At 40.8% G+C, this 18935-nt stretch overlaps 1 protein-coding gene across 1 annotated transcript in view; it reads right to left on the bottom strand.

The window, feature by feature from the left end:
- Window positions 1-18935, bottom strand: part of LOC137889298 (chemokine-like protein TAFA-2) — a 71503-nt gene that overhangs the window by 12156 nt on the left and 40412 nt on the right. The window contains exon 3 of the mRNA XM_068733086.1: window positions 242-391. Within this exon, the coding sequence (XP_068589187.1) occupies window positions 242-391 (150 nt within the window). The remainder of the gene's footprint in view (window positions 1-241; window positions 392-18935) is intronic.

Here is an 18935-nt window from a genome sequence, read left to right as displayed (position 1 = left end):
TTAACTGTTCAGCTTTACACCCCTAGTAGGCACCAATCGGGTAATCCACGTCACAGAATTACAAACCAATCGAGCAAAATAGTGTTCTGCCTGAATTAACACCATACTCCATCATCATACACTGAAAAGGTATTAATCCACATTAAAACATTTTAAAAGGCATTTTATCACACCATTAAAAACCAGATGTGGTTCTGATGCGGGAGCGTGCAAATGCGTGCACACAAAAGGTAGTACATACCATCAACACAGGAGGGCATGGCCCGGGTGGTGCCAGCGACCTGTCCAGGGAAGCAGGAGCATTTGACAGTCTGAGATCTCTCCTCGATCTTGTTCTTGTTGCAGCAGCGATGGGCAGCGATCACCTCGCACGTCCCTGCCTTCACATGCACTGAAATATATATAGAGAGAGAGACACTGTGTTCAGTGCACCAGGCTCATTTACACTAGTGTTTAACCCAACAAGCGATCTTGCATCAAACATTAACATTAAGTGTGCAGACAGAAGGAGAGGACAGACATTTTGTTAGAAGACTAACTTGGTTCCAGACCAATGAATCGCTGCCCAAGTAAAAAACAACCAAGACGGTCAGAACTTTGTTGGTGTGATTATCAACCTGCGCATGACCCAGAAACACAGCAACAGAAACATTTTCACATAATGGTGGCACCTGTAGACCAATTCATCTATACAGGTTGTAATAATTAAACCTACACAAATAATAACACTTAAATTCATTTTTGACAGAACAGATGTGTAAGTCACGGCCAAAGGACTCAGACAAAACAGCCATCCCTTTGCCAAACAAAAAATGGCAACATGAACATGATATCAGACTGAATAATGAAACAGAATGAAAGAGCAATTCATGATTATGAGACCATTATCAGATAGCCGCAAGCCACAAAAGAGCAGTTTATAATCAGAACTATCAAATTAAGAGTCTTTATTTACGCACTGACGTGGGCACAAATCAAACCATGCACCCATGTAAAAATACATATTTGGCTTACAGACACTCGCACATCGCGGCACACAAACATAGCAAATCTGGAAGCTCCAGTTTCTTACTGCATGGCTGCTGAGCCACAGCTGCTCCTTCACTAAGAGGATCTGTATGAAAAATGCATGTTAAGTCTCTTGTGGCCCTTCTGTAATACACAGGGAATAAAAACTTGGTAATTGAAAGAGAGAGAAAAACAACCAATGTTTGTATCCAATACACGGATCTGATTGTACGATATAGCTATTCCAAGAGAGAATTAGCTTTAATAATAATGAAGGGTAGATGTAGGAAGCCCCTTCACTTCTTCTATAGCTACCTCTTTATGTGCACATGTATGTATACACACACTTCAATCACACAACTGTGTGGTTAATTAACAATAAGTCCAGCCAGAGCACAGAAGTCCCTTGAGTCCACTAAGAGAAGGAACAAAGAAATCACTTTTGAAGATTTGTGATGATGTCAACACATGGCCCTTTCATACCAGCCTTTCATCAAATACTTTAAAATGTCAAGGACAAACAATACGCTTTGTCAAGAGCACTGTGTGCAGGAATACTGTGTGTGTGTGTGTGTGTGTGTGTGTGTGTGTGTGTGTGTGTGTGTGTGTGTGTGTGTGCGCATGCCAATTTGTTACGATGTACCTACCACATATACTGTTACAGCTACGCTTGCCTTTGCATTGTGTTGCATTTGTGGCGTTGTTTGTGTTTGTGAGCGTACGTGTGCATGTTTGTATAGTCTTATGGTTGTAAAAGTCAAAGTCTGATGTGTGCTTTTTGATTTTTTTTACACAGTTGTTGGAAGTTGCTGCTATTTCCATTACAAAAGAGTCTGCCCATAATACAACAAAGGGTGCACACTGCGTGGCAATGAAAACCAAGGCAGAAAACAAAGACTCTGCTCAGTCCAAAGAGTATTTAAAAGTGAGGCGTGCAAAACTGAAAGACAGAGTGTGAATATGTTAAACAGGCTAACAGAGATTTGAAAAGTTCTTAATTTGCTCCGTTAATGAGAAAAAGACAAAGCAGCAATCCTGCAAAGCCCAGTCCAATTAACATCTCAGTGAAAAGCACAGTCTAATATCCCACCCACTGTGTGTCTGCCTCTCATCCTCCTTTCAGGCCCTCTTATTTCTCCATTTGATCTGCTAGCAGTGGATTGTGATGATGGTGGATTGATCTGTCCATCTGTCTGTCCATCAGTCCAACACTTTGGTCCACAGAAAGATATCTCATCACACGAATTACCACAAAATTTGGTGTCAATATTAATGAGAAGAGAATGAGTCCTGCAGTGAGACGATCACCTCTCCGCAGCTTTCCTCTGACTCGCCTCAGGTCACATGGTCATCTGTATTTCCTCACCGTAGTGGCAACTTATTTTCTATTCACATCAGGTCACACTTTTATGATCCGCACAAGATCTCTGTCCATTTTTGGTTTTGCATGATATTTACTTCAGGTCAAATTATCAAGTTGGTACATATGACAAGTTAATGGCCAGTTTGTTTCTCTCCCCCAGAGAATGAATTGTAGTTACTTTGATGATACTCTGGCTTATCCTTTGTGCCACTCTCAAACCAACATTTCTAATTTCAACCCCAAATAATTGCTCGCAAACTAGATTTTGAACAATGTAGCAAGCTGATTACATTTGGCTTCCCCCAGAAGGAGAACCTTTTTGAATGTGCAGATTTCTTGAGATCACTTTGACATTTCTATCTCCTTTTGTCGCAAAGCTGGAAGAATATCCAAATCAATAGTATGCCATTCATGCCATCCAACACTGTCATGCCCTGGTCTGATAATGCAGCCTCTAAAGATTACTATTGGGCTTTAGTTTTGAGTTTTAGTTTTGTTTGATACTAATACCTCTCATTTTGCCTTTTGCCTTCTCCCTCTTTATATCTAAAGTTTGATAATCTTGTTGCTCGACACTCAGCTCAGGAAAATCAACACATAAAGAGTAAACACCTTACCCCAACCCCCATCAACACACACACACACACACACACACACACACCTCACAGCCCTTTTTGAGGCTCAGCACCTGCAGTAGTAATTGACTCAGCATTAGTAAGAGCGGCGGAGCACTGAGCTGAGCATAGAGGAATAATGAGGAGATGGGGGTGTGAGGACTTCAGTGGAAGGATGTAAAACTTCATTGACGCTCGATTAAGCAAATTAATGTTAATAGATGGCAAACCATTTCTTCAATATGGACCACATGGTGAACTAAATATGAGCTGGATCCATATGACAGAATGGTTGAGTGATTATTTTGGCACTGCTTGATATGCAAATGTCTAAAACAGGCTGTCGTGCTTTAGTTAACGCATACTGTAGTTGTCAGCTGAATCGTTGCCTGTTCAAGGTAATACTGTATAAAGTTCATTTGACAACTTTTAAACCATTACTGCTGCCAAGTGGCAGTAATAGTTTAAAATCACAGACAAAAAAACTAAAGAAGTGGTAAATTGAGCGCTGAAGCCCCAATGACCAAAACTGTTTGATTATTATAATCACTGTGATTTCTGCTATTCATGTTTTTTTTTTAACAAAATGCACAGTGGCACTGTAATCATCCTGTCTGAGGTCTGGTTGTGGTTTTAATCCTCCAAATCAACCTTTAAACTATGAAAATCTTAAAAAAAAAAACATTCTGGGGACGATGGATTTTGTTAAAGAATGCAGGACTCAATGTGTCGAAAAAGGCTTTTTTTTTTAAACAATACTGATTTCACATTTGATAAAAGGAAATCTGGCAGTATTTGCTTCTGTTAAGCTCTTAGTGTGAGCTCATGTACGCTGCCTCAACATTAATCTCAATACGTGCTATTTTTCAACAATCCAAAAACATATATATATAAATATATATATATATATAAATGTCTAACATGTTGATTATTTTTTACGGTGCATTTTAAGTATTTTCGTGTAATAACATGATCGAGGGCATAATGGAGACAGCTCATAATTTCAGACTGTAATGTTTCTTCTTGGTCTGACATGTTCCCACAACAGAAAGAAGAGGTGGGTGAAAACGTTACCAGGCAAAAGCAGAAAACATGGACTCTGATGTTTTCTTTTGACTCTTTTGTTGAAGAGCACTCCCCTCCTTCATCATCCTCACTTACAGAGAAAGTGGAAAAACAGGAAGGAAATGTTTACCAGCATCATGCCATGGTCAGGATTCTACCCTCAGCTTCTTGCAGTGCAGAGAGTGCTGCTGGTGTTTTCATTGTTGTAGTAAACACCCAAATGCACCAGCTGTTACACATGTTACTGCTGCTTTTGTTGGTTAGCTTGGTGGACCTGAAGGACTTATATTATGGCTTTATGTTCGTTGGATTTTATATTTGTGATATCAAAAAATGGACTCTTTTACATGGAGCATGAAGGGATTTTAGGGTAAAATACATAAACGATATGACAGGGAAATTGATTCGTACTCACAGGAAAACAGTGTTTAGTGTGCTCTCTTAAGACAGCCAGTTTGAGGCTGTGTTGTGCTAAGATGTTAATAATTACCAATCTGCCAGATAGTGAGTCAGGCAGGGAGTCACAGACTCCAATAAACTCTGATAAATACTCAGCTAAATTAGGCATTACTCACCACATGACACGTACACACGCAGCATACAGAATACACGCTCACAAAGCTGTTATATTTATCACGCTGTGTGCATTTGTTTACGTACAAATAAAAGGATGTAAACATGCAGAGGTGTTACAATCTCCAGAGAAATAAATACTCACCATTGACTAACTTGCTGTGTGTGTGTGTGTGTGTGTGTGTGTGTGTGTGTGTGTGTGTGTGTGTGTGTGTGTGTGTGTGTGTGTGTGTGAGAGAGAGAGAGAGAGAGAGAGAGAGAGAGACAGAGATAGAGAGAGAAAGAGTAATGATGCTAAACTACACTTAAAAAAACATCCATTTTTAATAGGTGCGACTGCAACCCTCTTTCTTTTACATAATTGGCGCCTATCTTACTTTGCAATCTCTCTATCACTTCATCTAACCATTTCTGCTCTCCTCCATTCTCCTCCTCATCTTCTCCATCTATCTCCCCTCACTGCCATTTCATAAATGACCGCTCCTTTCGCAATCTCTCTTAGCCACTCCAGCACCCCATTTTTTCCTCCGCTCTCTCTTGCTCTTAGCTCTGCACAGCAAACTCAGCAGGGTAGCAAACCATTATCCTCAATCACAAGCCCTAAATCAGAGAATTTTAACACTTTCTGTGTGTTCCCCCTTCTCCCCCTCCTCTTTCTGAGCTCCCTTCCATCTCGCTCCATGGCATGGGAACTTGTTATCCCTGCCTCTCTTAACACAGCAGTGGCTGTTAACCCCATTTGCTAAAGATGCCATGCTACTGTCAGACTAACAGATGGACAGAATGCCCTCTGTGTGTGTGTGTGTGCGTGTGCGTGTGCGTGTGTGTGTGTGTGTGTGTGTGCGTGTTTGTTTGTGGTTTCGCTGACACACACAAAGCTCCAAGATAGCTCTCTTGGTCCCAGTGGGGTACTTCTTTTAAGTGGCATTCCCACCACTGGGGTCCTCTCTCTCTCCGGGGGAGAGAGATTCACACACACACGCACACACACACACACACACACACACACACACACACACACACACACACACACATGTTGCACCATCCACCTTTACTGCATAACCCTCCTCTGCCAAATGAGAAGCCTCACCACTAGAGCTTTCCTCTTCATATCCAAAAGTAGCCACAACTAATGGTAGAAACTGGACAGCCTGCAAGTTCCCACTATGACACCGAGCTGACGGTTCTACATATTTGGTGAGAATGTTTCTATGAATTATGCTGTACCACTTTCTGGACTGACCAGGTACTAAGCCTATCTTTGTGTCACAGCTGTGCCAGCAGCCTGCTCCTCTCCTTGTTGTGTTTTCTCCCACCAGTTGGATTGAAAAAATAAGGAAGAAAATCCCCAAAATGTTCTGTACGTTTACACCCAAACTGTCGGCTGATGCGACACCATCCAGAGAGAGTTTCTGCCACGCACATCCATAGCAGAAGAAACAGCTGCAAAACTAAGAAGAACACCTCCTGAGCATCACAAACATCTACAAATGACTCTATGAATGAGCACAGTCCATTGATCTATTTCCTCCAGAATATGTTGAAAAGCCACAAAGAGTCATATTAAGACATCGTTATTCTTTTGTGTGATTCATGTCTATGGGCAGTTATGCAGATGGCGCCTGAGACAGATGTGACAGATGTTTAAGTGTTATGAGCACTCTCTGTAGGAAGGTGAAGAAACGTTTTGGTCATGTGTTTCATGAGAATGGATGAGAATGGATGTCATGTGTGGATTCCTCATTATTTAATACATTGCTTTATTATGTTGAGCGTACAAAGCAGCCAGTACCTAAGATTACTGCTGTGGAAACAAAAGCAGCTATCGTGGAGGTGACAGTGTCATGGGATTGTAGACAATGAATGCATTCTGTACTGATTGTACAAAGTCTTCACAGTTCAAGTTGGCTCTTTATAGAAACAAACACATTAAATCTCTGTAGATGCACACTCAACACCAAGAGAGCATGTTGGTAAAGTAGCTACAGGAGCTGACAGTCCTGTAGTGGGTCTGATTACAGTATTGGCATGATGTATGAATGGACTTATCACTGAGATAAATGCATCCTCGGGTTTTTGTTTGTTTTGTGTAGGTGCTGGTTGCTCTGATGACAAGAGAATGAGTCATACTTTTGAAGACTTCATTAACTAAATCACCCATTTAAGTTATTATTTGTTGTTTAAGCACTTTTGTGTCTAATATGTCTAAACAATTACCTGAACTTGTGGCCCAGTCCTAAATAACTGACAGTGAAAATGATGCTTCAAATTACAAAATGTATCCATGGTGCGTATAGATGCACTATATTAATCACATATTTAGTATGTATACATATTTAAGTATTTCCCCAAGGCCCAACGTGTTCTTTTCACAAAGAGCATATTTTGAAATGGAAATTCACTTCAGACTGCCAAATGAATTAGATTACAATGTACGATTCTCAGTGCATGTGTGTGTGTGTGTGCTTATCAGTGCATGTACGTCCATGCATTTGTGTTAATAATTAGATTACATTGGCCTCTGAGATGGCACCATTTGTTATGAATCGTAAACACTGAGCAAATTAAAATTCTGTTTAAGAGCCTGCCAAGAAAATTAGCATTGAGAGAAAGGGACGCACACACACTCGACCACTACTGTCTTTTTTCTCCTCAACCCTGTTTTCTGTTCTCCCTGAAAGCTTTCTGCATCTCTACAACTCCATCCCACCTCTCTTCTCATCTACTGCCACTTCATGTCTACGTAGTTTTTCTTGAAAGGTTAAAAATACATAACAAGTACAGGAAACAAATATTTCTCCCTTTCTTTTTAGAGATATAAGTAAAGGTATTCAAGGTGGAAGGACTTTATTTCTTTTTTTGTTTTACCATGAATTACTTTTGGATATGAATTAATATTGGCATTGTACGTCCTATGCTGTGTCTCTCATATTGTGTGTAGGTGTGTTGTTTGGACGACTAGACTGATCAATGGCAACCTCCGGAGAAGCTTGACTCCTCTCACACACTAATTATAACCCTGTTATTATAACCTTTGAGACCAGCAGGGTAAAAACACAAGAAGGAAGAGGAAGAGCAAGCATGGCACTCGTTACGACGCACTTAATTAATGGTGTGTCGTGACGACGCATATTTAATGGTTTATTCCGAGCTCAGTACAGCTAAGAATGTACTGCAATATGCCTTCACCTTTGAAGCTTTTTTTTCCTTGGCTTTACAAAAGGGTCTTGTAATTGGAACATTATTTTAACTAACCAGCATTTCTATTATTTAATCTCATCATTTAGGCAAAAAATAAACTGCAGATTTAAAAACAGGCTGACTTGGGTCTGTTCTCCACTTGTGCAGCCCAGAGAAATGTTGCAACAACCATCAGTTAAGTTTATCTTCTTTTTCTCCCCAGACTTGTCGTTATTACTTGACGCTTTGACAAAATTGTCCTTGTTACATTCATGCCAATATAGCATATTTAATTAATTTGAGTTGTCCTCAAGTTCCCTCCCTCTCAAAGCACAACAAAACACGATGACATTAAGTACCACGGCAGGCGTGTCTGACAACACAACAGTAAACTGAACACAGCTTGTCCCCCTCAGCAATACTGAAAAGTTGCATCACATGGCTTATTTTCCATATTTTGTCCAATGAAATAAACATGAAGACACAACCAGCTGAAACTTAATGATAGAGAACACAATTCACTAGGTCTTTATTTTTTTGTAAAGCCATACTTAAACTGTTGCCTTGGTGGTCAGCAGATATGTGCTGGCTTTCTTTTCACAAATGTCAGAAACAACAAATTAAAACCCCAAAATATTGTATTTGTAAATAGTCACAAATACATGTTGAAAAAATACATAATAAGATAATAATAATAATAATAAAGAAAAACCTTTCTGATCTTTTCCTGCAAAAGTTAAGGTTAGGTTAGGAAAACATCATGGTTGTGTTTTTGGTGCTGAGCAGGTTGTGTACAGTGGGTTTTTAGAGCTTTTTCACTGACAACAGCTGCCGGGTTTGGCTGAAAACAAAGCTATTACAGACGTGAGAATGAACCAAAATAGTAACGTTGCAGCTGGACAGACAGACAATGAGCTGAAACTCACTCTAAAACTCGTAAAGCCAAGGGGAGCTGCATATTTGAGTCATAATTCTCTGTCGTGAGTGACCCATGTCACATTGTCATTTGATGCATTATAAACACATTGATCATGGTTAAAATAATAGCTATTTGGTCAAGGTTACGTGGTCATGCTTAAAAGAGGAAGACATTGGTGGTCTCCAGTTCCAAAGTACCACGGAAGTAAATAAAAGCCAACCAAAATAATTCCTTTAGTATCTACAACACAATTGCATGAATGAAAGTTGAAGTACAGTAACTGAATAATGCGATATCCAACATTTGCGTACCAAAAGAATTGAGGAAGTCAATCAAAAGTAAAAACATCAGCCACAGCACTGTGCATACTGCAAGTAGAGGCCGCTCTGCACAGCACATTCAAACATGCTGTCCTACCACACACCTCCCCTCAGCTCAGCGAGTGAGTGACTGACCACAATTGGAAACTGTTTCCTCACTGTGGCGGTTCCTGCTCCCAATGTGACATAAATAGGGAGCGAAGGGGAGAGAATGAAACACTGGTATCTGGCTCATCGGAATTTAGGTCTAAAAGGGAAAACCAATTCGCCGTGGACGTCCACACAGAGGGGATCATCGCTGTCAGAGAATATGCCTGGCTAGAAAAACACTCGTCAGCTTGCACAGAAAACAAAATCAGCCTCAAATACTCATCTTTCTAATTGAATGCACTCCGCTGTCACTGTTCCTGTCTCTCTTTCACCTTAACAAAGTGACAATTGTGTCATTAAGGATGTGATGAGCTGCCTGCTGATCCACTCCATCTGTGAAACGCTCCGTCCACCACCACCCACCCATCCCTGTACTAATCATCTCCACTGATACGACACCAGCTTGTGCCAGATTGTCTCCTACTCCTCAAAACCACGCCTCTGGTTCTCCGTCACCGATATCCAGTGCGGTTTTAATGCAGCACTGATCTTTCCCACAGTCCTCCTGCTATATCATACAATATCTTAGTTCATGCGACAGGACGGGCCCGGTGACACATGGCGTGTCATGATGTAGCCCTAGCCCCGCCACCACCATCGCCACCACCCCACAGCAGACGATTTATACTAATCTGTGCTTCAGGCGAGATATTAGGGCGGTGAATTGGGTATAAATTGTTAATATGCTCAGATGTATTAACACAGCATTACCACTCAGCCATTAACCTGTGGCGGCATATGTGTGTGTGTGTGTGTGTGTGTGGGTGCTCGTGCATGAGGCCCTCATGTTTTAAGCCGTGTTAATTGTTAACTGCGGACTGGAGGTGACTTTTCACAAGCCCTTGGGGGATGTCCAGGTCGCCTTCATCTGTATTTCGGTCTCCCTTTTTTTACCCTCCCACGCTGTCTCTGAATTCAGAAACCCATCCAGCCACAGGAGTATTTACATCTTCTATCCCCTCCCACAGTTTCTAATGTGCATAGCTGTGGGGGAGCTCAGAGCCATGCCTCTTTGCATTTTTTTTCAACTGAAGCTGGCGTCTCTCTCTTCCTTTCTTTCAGTCTCTGTTTTCTCCTTCTCTGTGTCATTCTGGCAAACCAGTATAGACACAGAAACACAATGATTGAGTTCAGTCCAAACAACACCCCCTCCTCCAGGTTTCTCTTTGTCAGTCAGCGAACAGAGAGTAGAGGAGAGATCTATAGCACCGCAGCCATGTTGATGATGATTTCATTCTGTCTGAATTCTTTGCCTGTCAAAGGAATGAGGATGGACACTCGTAAACGTCAAGCTCTGTGTATTTCACTTTAACAGGTTGCCGTGCATTTGTGGGCTTGAGTACATACTGTATGTGTGTGTGTGCGATTGTGTGCGTGTGCGTGTGTGTGTGAGTTATGGTCGTTGTTTATGTCACTCTGTTGTAGAGGTGTCTGTTTCACAGATCGAGATAAATGGCTTGCTACCACCCTGTTAACTTTCTTTGAGACACTGGACAGTCCCATATGTCACACCACACAGCACCAGTTAGCGGCAACACGTTCTTAATCCAACTCGTTACATATTTACACTTGTAAAACAGAAACTATGTAACGTAAGTATTACACGTCACAGACGTCAAAGACCGGTCTCTTACACCGGTGTCCTGGATGAAAGTCCTTCGTTGATTTGGTTTACATTGTATTACTAGAAAGTCCTCGTCTCATCCAGACGATATAGGGCTATCAGACGCCAAGGGGCGTCGGTATTTGTCGCCCTGGGAATGAGAACGGGCTGTCAACTCAGAGCTCACCAAGCCACTGTCATTTGCAAACCTTGTAAGTCTAATGTTAGCTTCTTTAGACATTTTAGGCATGTTACTAGAGTGAAACAATTCCTAACGTGTGGCGCTGAAACATAAGATTGAATTCCTTTGTGGAAAAGGTTGAAGACTCAGTATGTATTTTGCCATGAGCAAAACCAGTCTTGACCAATGGTCGCCTCTGCACGCCCTGCATGCAGTCACCAAACCTCCAGCATCAGATGTTTAATGAGGATGCATGAAAGGCCTTCACTGTGCCACTTTCTGATGTGACTCAGCACTTAAGAAAAGTTGAAAATATGGCAGATCACTTTCCCAGACAGCTGCTGACAACCTTCTCAAGGATGGAACCGATGTCTCAGGGATGCACAATTACTGCTGCTTCCCAGCTCGGTTTGAACTCGTGGACGATGCAAGTCGTGGTCGCCATCTTAATCCTTAAGTCACGGCGGCACCCACTGTTCAACTACGCTCGTCATCAATTAATATACTTTTATTCATTTGTGTTTTTGATACTTTTTGATATTTTCATCATTGAATACTCAATGCAATGTGTTTTTTTATTTGGCTCTTTTCTCATATTAATTTTTTTATATGTATGTGACCAAAAATAATTCACAACCACCCATACTGGCTTCTTATAGTAGAACATTTTGTTCTTTTCCTAAAGTTAACATATTTTAGTAGTATAGTTTCTGGTTAGTTAAAATTGCAGTAATACATTAACTGTGGTGCGTATTTAATCTACACCTTAACAATCGGTTGCCAATTTCTGTTCCTGTTTACTCAGACTAGTAAAACTAATGTAAGCTTTCACTGTAGGTACACAGGCATCATTGTATTATCCTCTTCAAAAGAGAAGTTCTTCAAACTTTAATATTTAGTACCTGACATCATGAGCAACAAACAACTGAATGCTGATCTTTGATAATGTTGGATTATAATTACTCAATACATTTCTTTGATAAAGATGCTTTGTTCATATTTCAAATAGCTTCATTGGCCATTGGCAGGTGATCTGATGAGCTCTGTGATTGGTGCTTTCAGCCCATCTCTTCTGAAGGCCTCTCTTCCATTGCGTCAGCACTTTCTCTCTAACTGCATTCATCAGGACAGATCATTACATCCTTCCACTCCTCTCTTCTCTTGCCTCTCTCTCTCTCATCCCATCCCTCACTACCAAATGAAAGGAACACCCTGGTGTGTCTGAGGCTGGCTGGCAGCAGAGCCAGAGGTGGAAAGATGCAAAGAGAGAGGGAGCAAAGATGAAGGCAAATAGATGGAATGAGAAAAAAGAGAGCGAGAAAGGGAAAAAAAATGTAGCCTGCTCTGACTGTAAAAGGTGTGAGGGAAGAGTAGAGTTTGTGTTGGAGGGATGGTTCATCTCTGAGGGAAGGAAACTGAATAACCACCATTGTAGGGCTATTAGCACGCAGCAGGATAAAACTTAAAGCTCAAAGTCTGTCTGCTGCAACATTCAAAATTACCCAGAAAACAGTGAGTCTAGAGAAGCACCGACTGAGCATCGGTGCCATTTTGTAAAATTCAGTTGGGCATCTGTGTTCTGAATATTGCATGTTCAGCTTTTTTGATTGAAAAGTCTTTATTTCCCTGAAACCCTTTTACAAACAAAATCGTGAGGCTTTCCACTGTCCAACCAGTTTGACATACTGGGCACCCGTTTTGAATGTTATCAGCCCATTAAATGGTTTTCATCAATTATTTTCACTACCATTATAATGCTTCAGATGGGGCAACACAGACCCACACAGTTTTCACTTATGCTCCCCAGTTAGACCTCTTCTTGGGAATGTGCGGGAAAGTACAGATTGCACTTGATTGACAACTCCCTCATTCTCCAGTTGTTTTTGTTGCACCCATAGACCTTTTTCGCAGCAGACATTTTGACATGTCATAGCAGCTCAGCGGTTTTCAAAGTGCGGTCTGTGGACCCGCAGGGGTCCTTGAGGGCGCTCCAGTGGGTTCCCAGTTAAAAAATAAATACTTTGATTTCACTATTACATCCATAAGGATCACAATGGCAGAATGTATGGCTATTTTGGTCATGGGTTTCCAACACTCTAATAAAACTAAAAAATCCTGGCGGTCTAATTTGTGTCAGTTTAGTGGTCTTTGACATGAGGAAGTTTGGGAACCAACCTCTATTTTGGAAGGACAACTTATACCTTTATCATTCTTATCAGTATATAGACATCACATCACTTCTAGACCTCTAATCAGCCAGGGTAATTGAAAACACCTGTGAAGATGTGCAGGGGCTTTAAAGGCCCCCTGTGGTTCTCACAGGCTCGCAACATCGGAGGACGGAAACATTTCGTTTTTTGTGGAAATCACACCAAAGCTGTAACAGCACAGCAAATATCCTGTATTTGCTTCAGGCAGCTTGTATAATTCACTGCAGAGCCACAGGGGGAGATATTAAAGAACTCAGTGGCAGAGTTTCATTTTCAAAAAAAATGATAAATACAAAAGCACTTATTTGATGCACATTTCAGTCTCATCAGTTTTCTCAACAACAATATTTGTATTATTTTTCTAAATAGAGATCCAAGGATTTCAATTTGTTTGTAATTTTAAATTCCCACAAGAGCAATTAGTTTGTTAAAATTCGAAGATGAATCTGTTCCTTATTTATAAAGAATGCGTTCCCTGATTATTTGGTTACCTTGCACTTCACATGTCCTTGTAGTCACATTATTGTAAACAGTTGGCACACAACCCAACTTGAGCCAAAGATCTGAGATAGTGAGATAGTTTAGAACATATTTGTTTGTCTAGTAGAATAACGATGATGCACACTGGTTGGTAGAGAGCAAGACCACTGTACAACATGCAGAAGAGGAGATAAAGGAGTTAAGGTTCATTACAGTGAAACACAAAACACAAATTGAGTTACATAAAATGTGTGAGTGGTGGGTATTGGTAAAATCAATTTATTCTGAATTCAAAGCAGAGCTGCTCTTCCTCCGCTTTGAGAAGAGTGCGAACGTAAATCTTGATCACCCTCCTTTATGATCCATCGCACAGTTTAAAGCAGCTCACACAATCCTCAAAGGAATGGCATCTGCACTATTGTGATCTTTGTGCAAAGAGGTCATATCAAATTCATTTCCATGACAGTCTATCTAGCTCAAGCACGCAGTCTTGTATTCATTTTCACAGTGAGTACTGTATGTGTTGGCTAAAGCACACGTCAGTACAAAAATACACACACACACATACACACACAAGCCACATAGAAAATGTCAAAAGTCTAAGAGGAATCCCAGTTATTTCCGGAACATCTCTCTCGTAGATGAAAAATAGAAGAATTTCTATTAATCTGAACCAAAATAGACATAAAACGCTCAGTGAGGGATTGAGTGATTTGTACTTTAATGCAGCCCACAGAGTATTTACAGTGGTGTTCTGCAAGGATTAGTTGTGTGAGAGGATTAGTGAAGCTGCATTACTGTTTTATTTAACTCACAACAGCAAAAGACTAAAATTAAAAGCCTCTTAACCACATTTAGGCAACATGAGAGGCCAGGCCGGACAGTTAGACAAACATGTTTGTGTCATCTTTAAAAGATCTGTGCTGGAAAGGGATGTGCATCAACACACACTTTATCACACACTGAACGTCCTGTGCTTAATCTTTAATAGTAATCTGCTGAAAGTTGCCCTGTGCAGCATATGCTACGCAAGGAAACACTGTGTCATATCAGTTAAGGCGATGATGCTGGTGAGAATGCAGCATATGCAGATACTGGCAGGATCAACAGAGTGGGAAACTCACCGAGAGAGGAGAGGATTAATGCAAAAAGACTGGCAGAGAGAGGGAGATGGTGAAAGAGAGAGATTTGCAGAGGCAGCACATTACCTCTCTCTCTCTCTCTTTCTCTCTCTCTCTCTCTCTCTCTCTCTCTCTTTTCTCTCTCTCTGCCTCTCTCTCTATCCCACACTCTCTTCCCTTGCATCAGCATTGATCACAGTACATCAGTAAAGTAAAGAGCACCCCATCCATCAGTGCATGGCACTGGAGCTGCTGTAAAGAATACTAAAGCTGCTCTCCACAGTGCATGCACAGAGAAGCACAATCATATGCATATTGTGTGCTATATCAACATAAGCAGTAAACCCACCACAATAGAGGCACTGCTAATCCACTAAAATACTACTACATTAGAGACCACACTCTGGGATTGTTCACAATGCCTAACCAAATAGTAAAATTGTCCCCAATCATATTTTTATTGAAGCAATCACGACTGATGCCAATTTTACATTCAACTGGGTGTTCAGCCATCTTTTGGCTCAGATTTGGTATTTATTTTATTTTATAGCTTTTCTATTTTCCACATTTTTGTAAAATAGAAAAGGTAGAAAATGAGAAAGTGATTGTCCATTATCTCTGCATGAACCCAATGGAAACATTACTTACGGTCTGCTTCTAATTGATTGTTTTGGAAAATGGAGGTCTGACCACATATGGCTACAATTTTTCCAGCCGACATGCTGTATATATGAAGCTCCTGTATAGGATAATATGTTCCATGCATTATTCACATAGCGCCAAGTGTGCCAGCTCTGCTGGGAAAACCCTGGAAACAGACTATTCTGCTTTAGATCCAGCCAACAGAAGACAGGAAACACTTGGGATCCCTGAAGACAGAATGTTGTTGCTGGGTTATGATACACAATGTAATGGCACTAATCCGTCCAAATTATTCTTGTGTACAAATATACACTTGGCCGAGAAAACAAAAGCTTTGGATGGATTCCTGCCTCTCCTCAAAACCTGTCTAAAATGTCTTAAATGGTTCAAAAGGTATCGTCCAGCCACTTGTTTCCTTGCCAAACATCTGGTCATTTGCAGAATCTCCTGAGACTGTGGATCAGAAACTGTGTACATTGGGAAGGAAATGGGAGGGAAACGGGGTCAAATGGCCCCCAAGGAGGCAGAGCAAAAGGCTTTGATGTGCTTAGTACTGTTTGCAAATTATACAAGAACATTCAGGGAGCCATGTTTTTCAATGCAGTTGTTTACTTTACAAAAAATAAACAATAACTCACTCAATGAAATATGCACCTCTACAAATCATCTTTTTAGGATGCTAATTGGTTTGAATATAAAATTGAATATATGGGCGCTATATGTGTTAGCTCTATAATGCAAAAATACTCTTCCTCTTGTGCTGTACAGCTTGTAAAGCCCATTGAGCCAAATATGAAGCCATTTTACTTGGATATACTGATCGCTTTCATATCAGGCTGTCTACTCAGGCAAGACCACAGTAAGCTGGCCTACTGCAGAAAACTATGATGCAGGAAATGTAAAACCAAGCAAAACGTTTTCAAGTCACAACAGCACAAAAGCATTTAACGCTGTATACTTAGGGTAGCTATAGATAGCTTACAGTTTTGGTGAAATATAAATTTACTAAATTAACTATTTTCTTCTCTGGAGGTTTGAACCCACTGTAATTTACAGCTAGGAACTTGTAATCCTTGGTAGTTTTAGCTCAACACTGTAGTTTTCTGTCTGATGAACCAACAACCTTCAAGTCCCAAAGGGAGGTCCTCTGGTCATCCTTGACCCTAATAAAAGGAAATGGTATGTATTGGTTATACATATTTCAGAGCATCTCCCCTTTCTCACCAAGAGCTCACTTGAAAGAGCGATTCCCATCTCAATGTGACTTTCATGTAAAATAAAAGCCAAAAGAATTGCAGACACAAAATTGAATATTCAAATGCGTGTATCCGTAAGACTGTGTTACTATGAATACCAAAGGCGAGTATTGTACAAACACATACGAACAAAACTGCTGCGCCACCCACCAGGCAAATTCCTCTGGAGGACAAATTGGAAATTGAATCATAAACTATAAAGAGCCAAGGTTCAGTTCAGCTGCGGAAGAAAAGAGAGCCGAAATGGAGGTGGAGAGGAGAAAAGAAAGAAAGGCTGCATTAAATAAAAGTTTGCTCTTTCTCTCCTGCCCCTGCAGAAATTCACGCTGTGCTACCTGATTGAAATTTCCTGGTTTAATAGCTGTGAAATAAAGTAAAAGTTGGGAAGAGGAGGAAAGAGGGAAAATGAAACAGAGGGCAAAAGAGAGGAATGGGGCGGTAGCGGAACGATGACAGAGAGACTATGAAACTCAAAGACTTAGATATATATGGGTTCAATATAAAGTAAATTACTTTATGACATAAAAACTTCAATCAAGGCTAATTAGTCATTACTGTTTTAAGTGGTTCCTCAGTCAAAATGTGAATCCACACTACTGTTGTAACCATCCTAGTTCCACGTAGGAGCTTAACCAAAGGCATCGAGTCAATAAAGGCTTAAGTTTTACTTAAGAAAACATCCAGATGTACCAGGCTGGGTCTATGCGGGGTTGGCTGGTGAGCTAACAGGTAACGATTAGCGCTAATGAATGCAATGAGAGGGCCCCAATGAGGTAATCTCACTGTGCAGCCAGAGGAAACTCTCCATTTGCGAAAATCAGTGCAAACACATAATCGGACAGCGGCCTTAGCACCCAGACGCACACTGTAAATGCTGACGTTTTGTCCCTTCCTTTGCATCTTCCCCAGGATCTCTCTCAGATTGTTCGTTGTTGTGTTTGTCATTAAGATGTCGTAACGGCGGGCTTCTGGCTGGGATCCTTTCTTTATTGTTTGCTCAAATTGTAGCTTTACCAAAATGCCTGTTCTTTAGGGACTTTCATGCAACAGTGCAGAAGGACATGTTTGGGGTAACGTGGATCAATGGATTGCCGTGAAGTTTGGTACAGACATTAATGTACCTCGCAGGAACTGTTCTAACTTGATCTCTTGATTTTTCATTTAACACCAACAGAAAGATGAAGTTTTCACTTTCCATGCGTGAAATATCTCAACATCTATGGGAGCCAAGAATGAATCCTACAAACTTTGGCATTTCCCTGACTTTTCCTCCAACACAACTATGACATTGACGTTTGTGGTTTTGAGTGAAATATCTCGACAACTTTTGAATAGATATCCCTTCTAAATTTTGGTTCACACATTAATTTTAAAACAGTGAAACACACACATGAATGACAAACGCAGAAGACACATATACGTAGTTAGATATATTCACAGCACATGGCCGGTCCTTAGTAACCCAATCACACCCTCGCTGTCCGCTTTTGTTTGTCTCTCGACCTGGTTCTTCAGGCATATGAATCCTACTGACTAGCTGAGTGCGCCTCGCTGTCTGGCATCACCTTTCTACTTTCAGTCATATTCATTTTCTGCAATTGGTGGAAAATAACGGCTATAAACACCCTTCCCCTCTGGTAGAGAAGCCATTTTGGCTGCTTTGTGATCCTCTTGTCCAATATTTAAGCAAACAGGCAATCTGCTTGACAGGCATTAGAATGTTTTTCTCACCTCCTCATCCCTTGAATATGCGATGGGAACATGTCTGACTAGGAATAAACACAAAGGATTATCTTGTGATAGACTAGAAAAGGCCAAAGTTCTTGTAGCCAGTTATCAAATACACTCCTGGCACCTTAATAACTGAATACATCATGGTTAAAACCGTTACCAAGGACACCCTGATTGGAGAAGGTGAGTTTATGCAAATTTAGTTCCTTGGAATTTGTCAACACCAATTGAAGTGGCGCGAAGGAGAAAGGAAGAGGGAGGGAGAGAGCCAGGGGCTGTATATCACCTGTAATGATGAACAAATGGGCAGACCATAATTAACAGGTACCTTGGTTGCTGTAAACAATGGGACAAAGATCATGACTCTTCAGTGGAAACCAGTGTGATGTAATGTAATGTAATTGTATTTTGATAAGCACCGTTTTGCTATGAGCATCATGTTAATTTTTTAACATGCCATGAACTGTACTCCTACAAAAGGTGTTGAGACTACCTTCAACATTCATCAAGTCAGGTCAA

Source organism: Cebidichthys violaceus, unplaced genomic scaffold, assembly GCF_023349555.1.
Source record: "Cebidichthys violaceus isolate CVI_PGR_0920_01 unplaced genomic scaffold, fCebVio1.0.p SCAF_6, whole genome shotgun sequence".
In the NCBI taxonomy this organism is placed as follows: domain Eukaryota; kingdom Metazoa; phylum Chordata; class Actinopteri; order Perciformes; family Stichaeidae; genus Cebidichthys; species Cebidichthys violaceus.
This window is presented reverse-complemented; position numbering and strand designations above follow the sequence as displayed.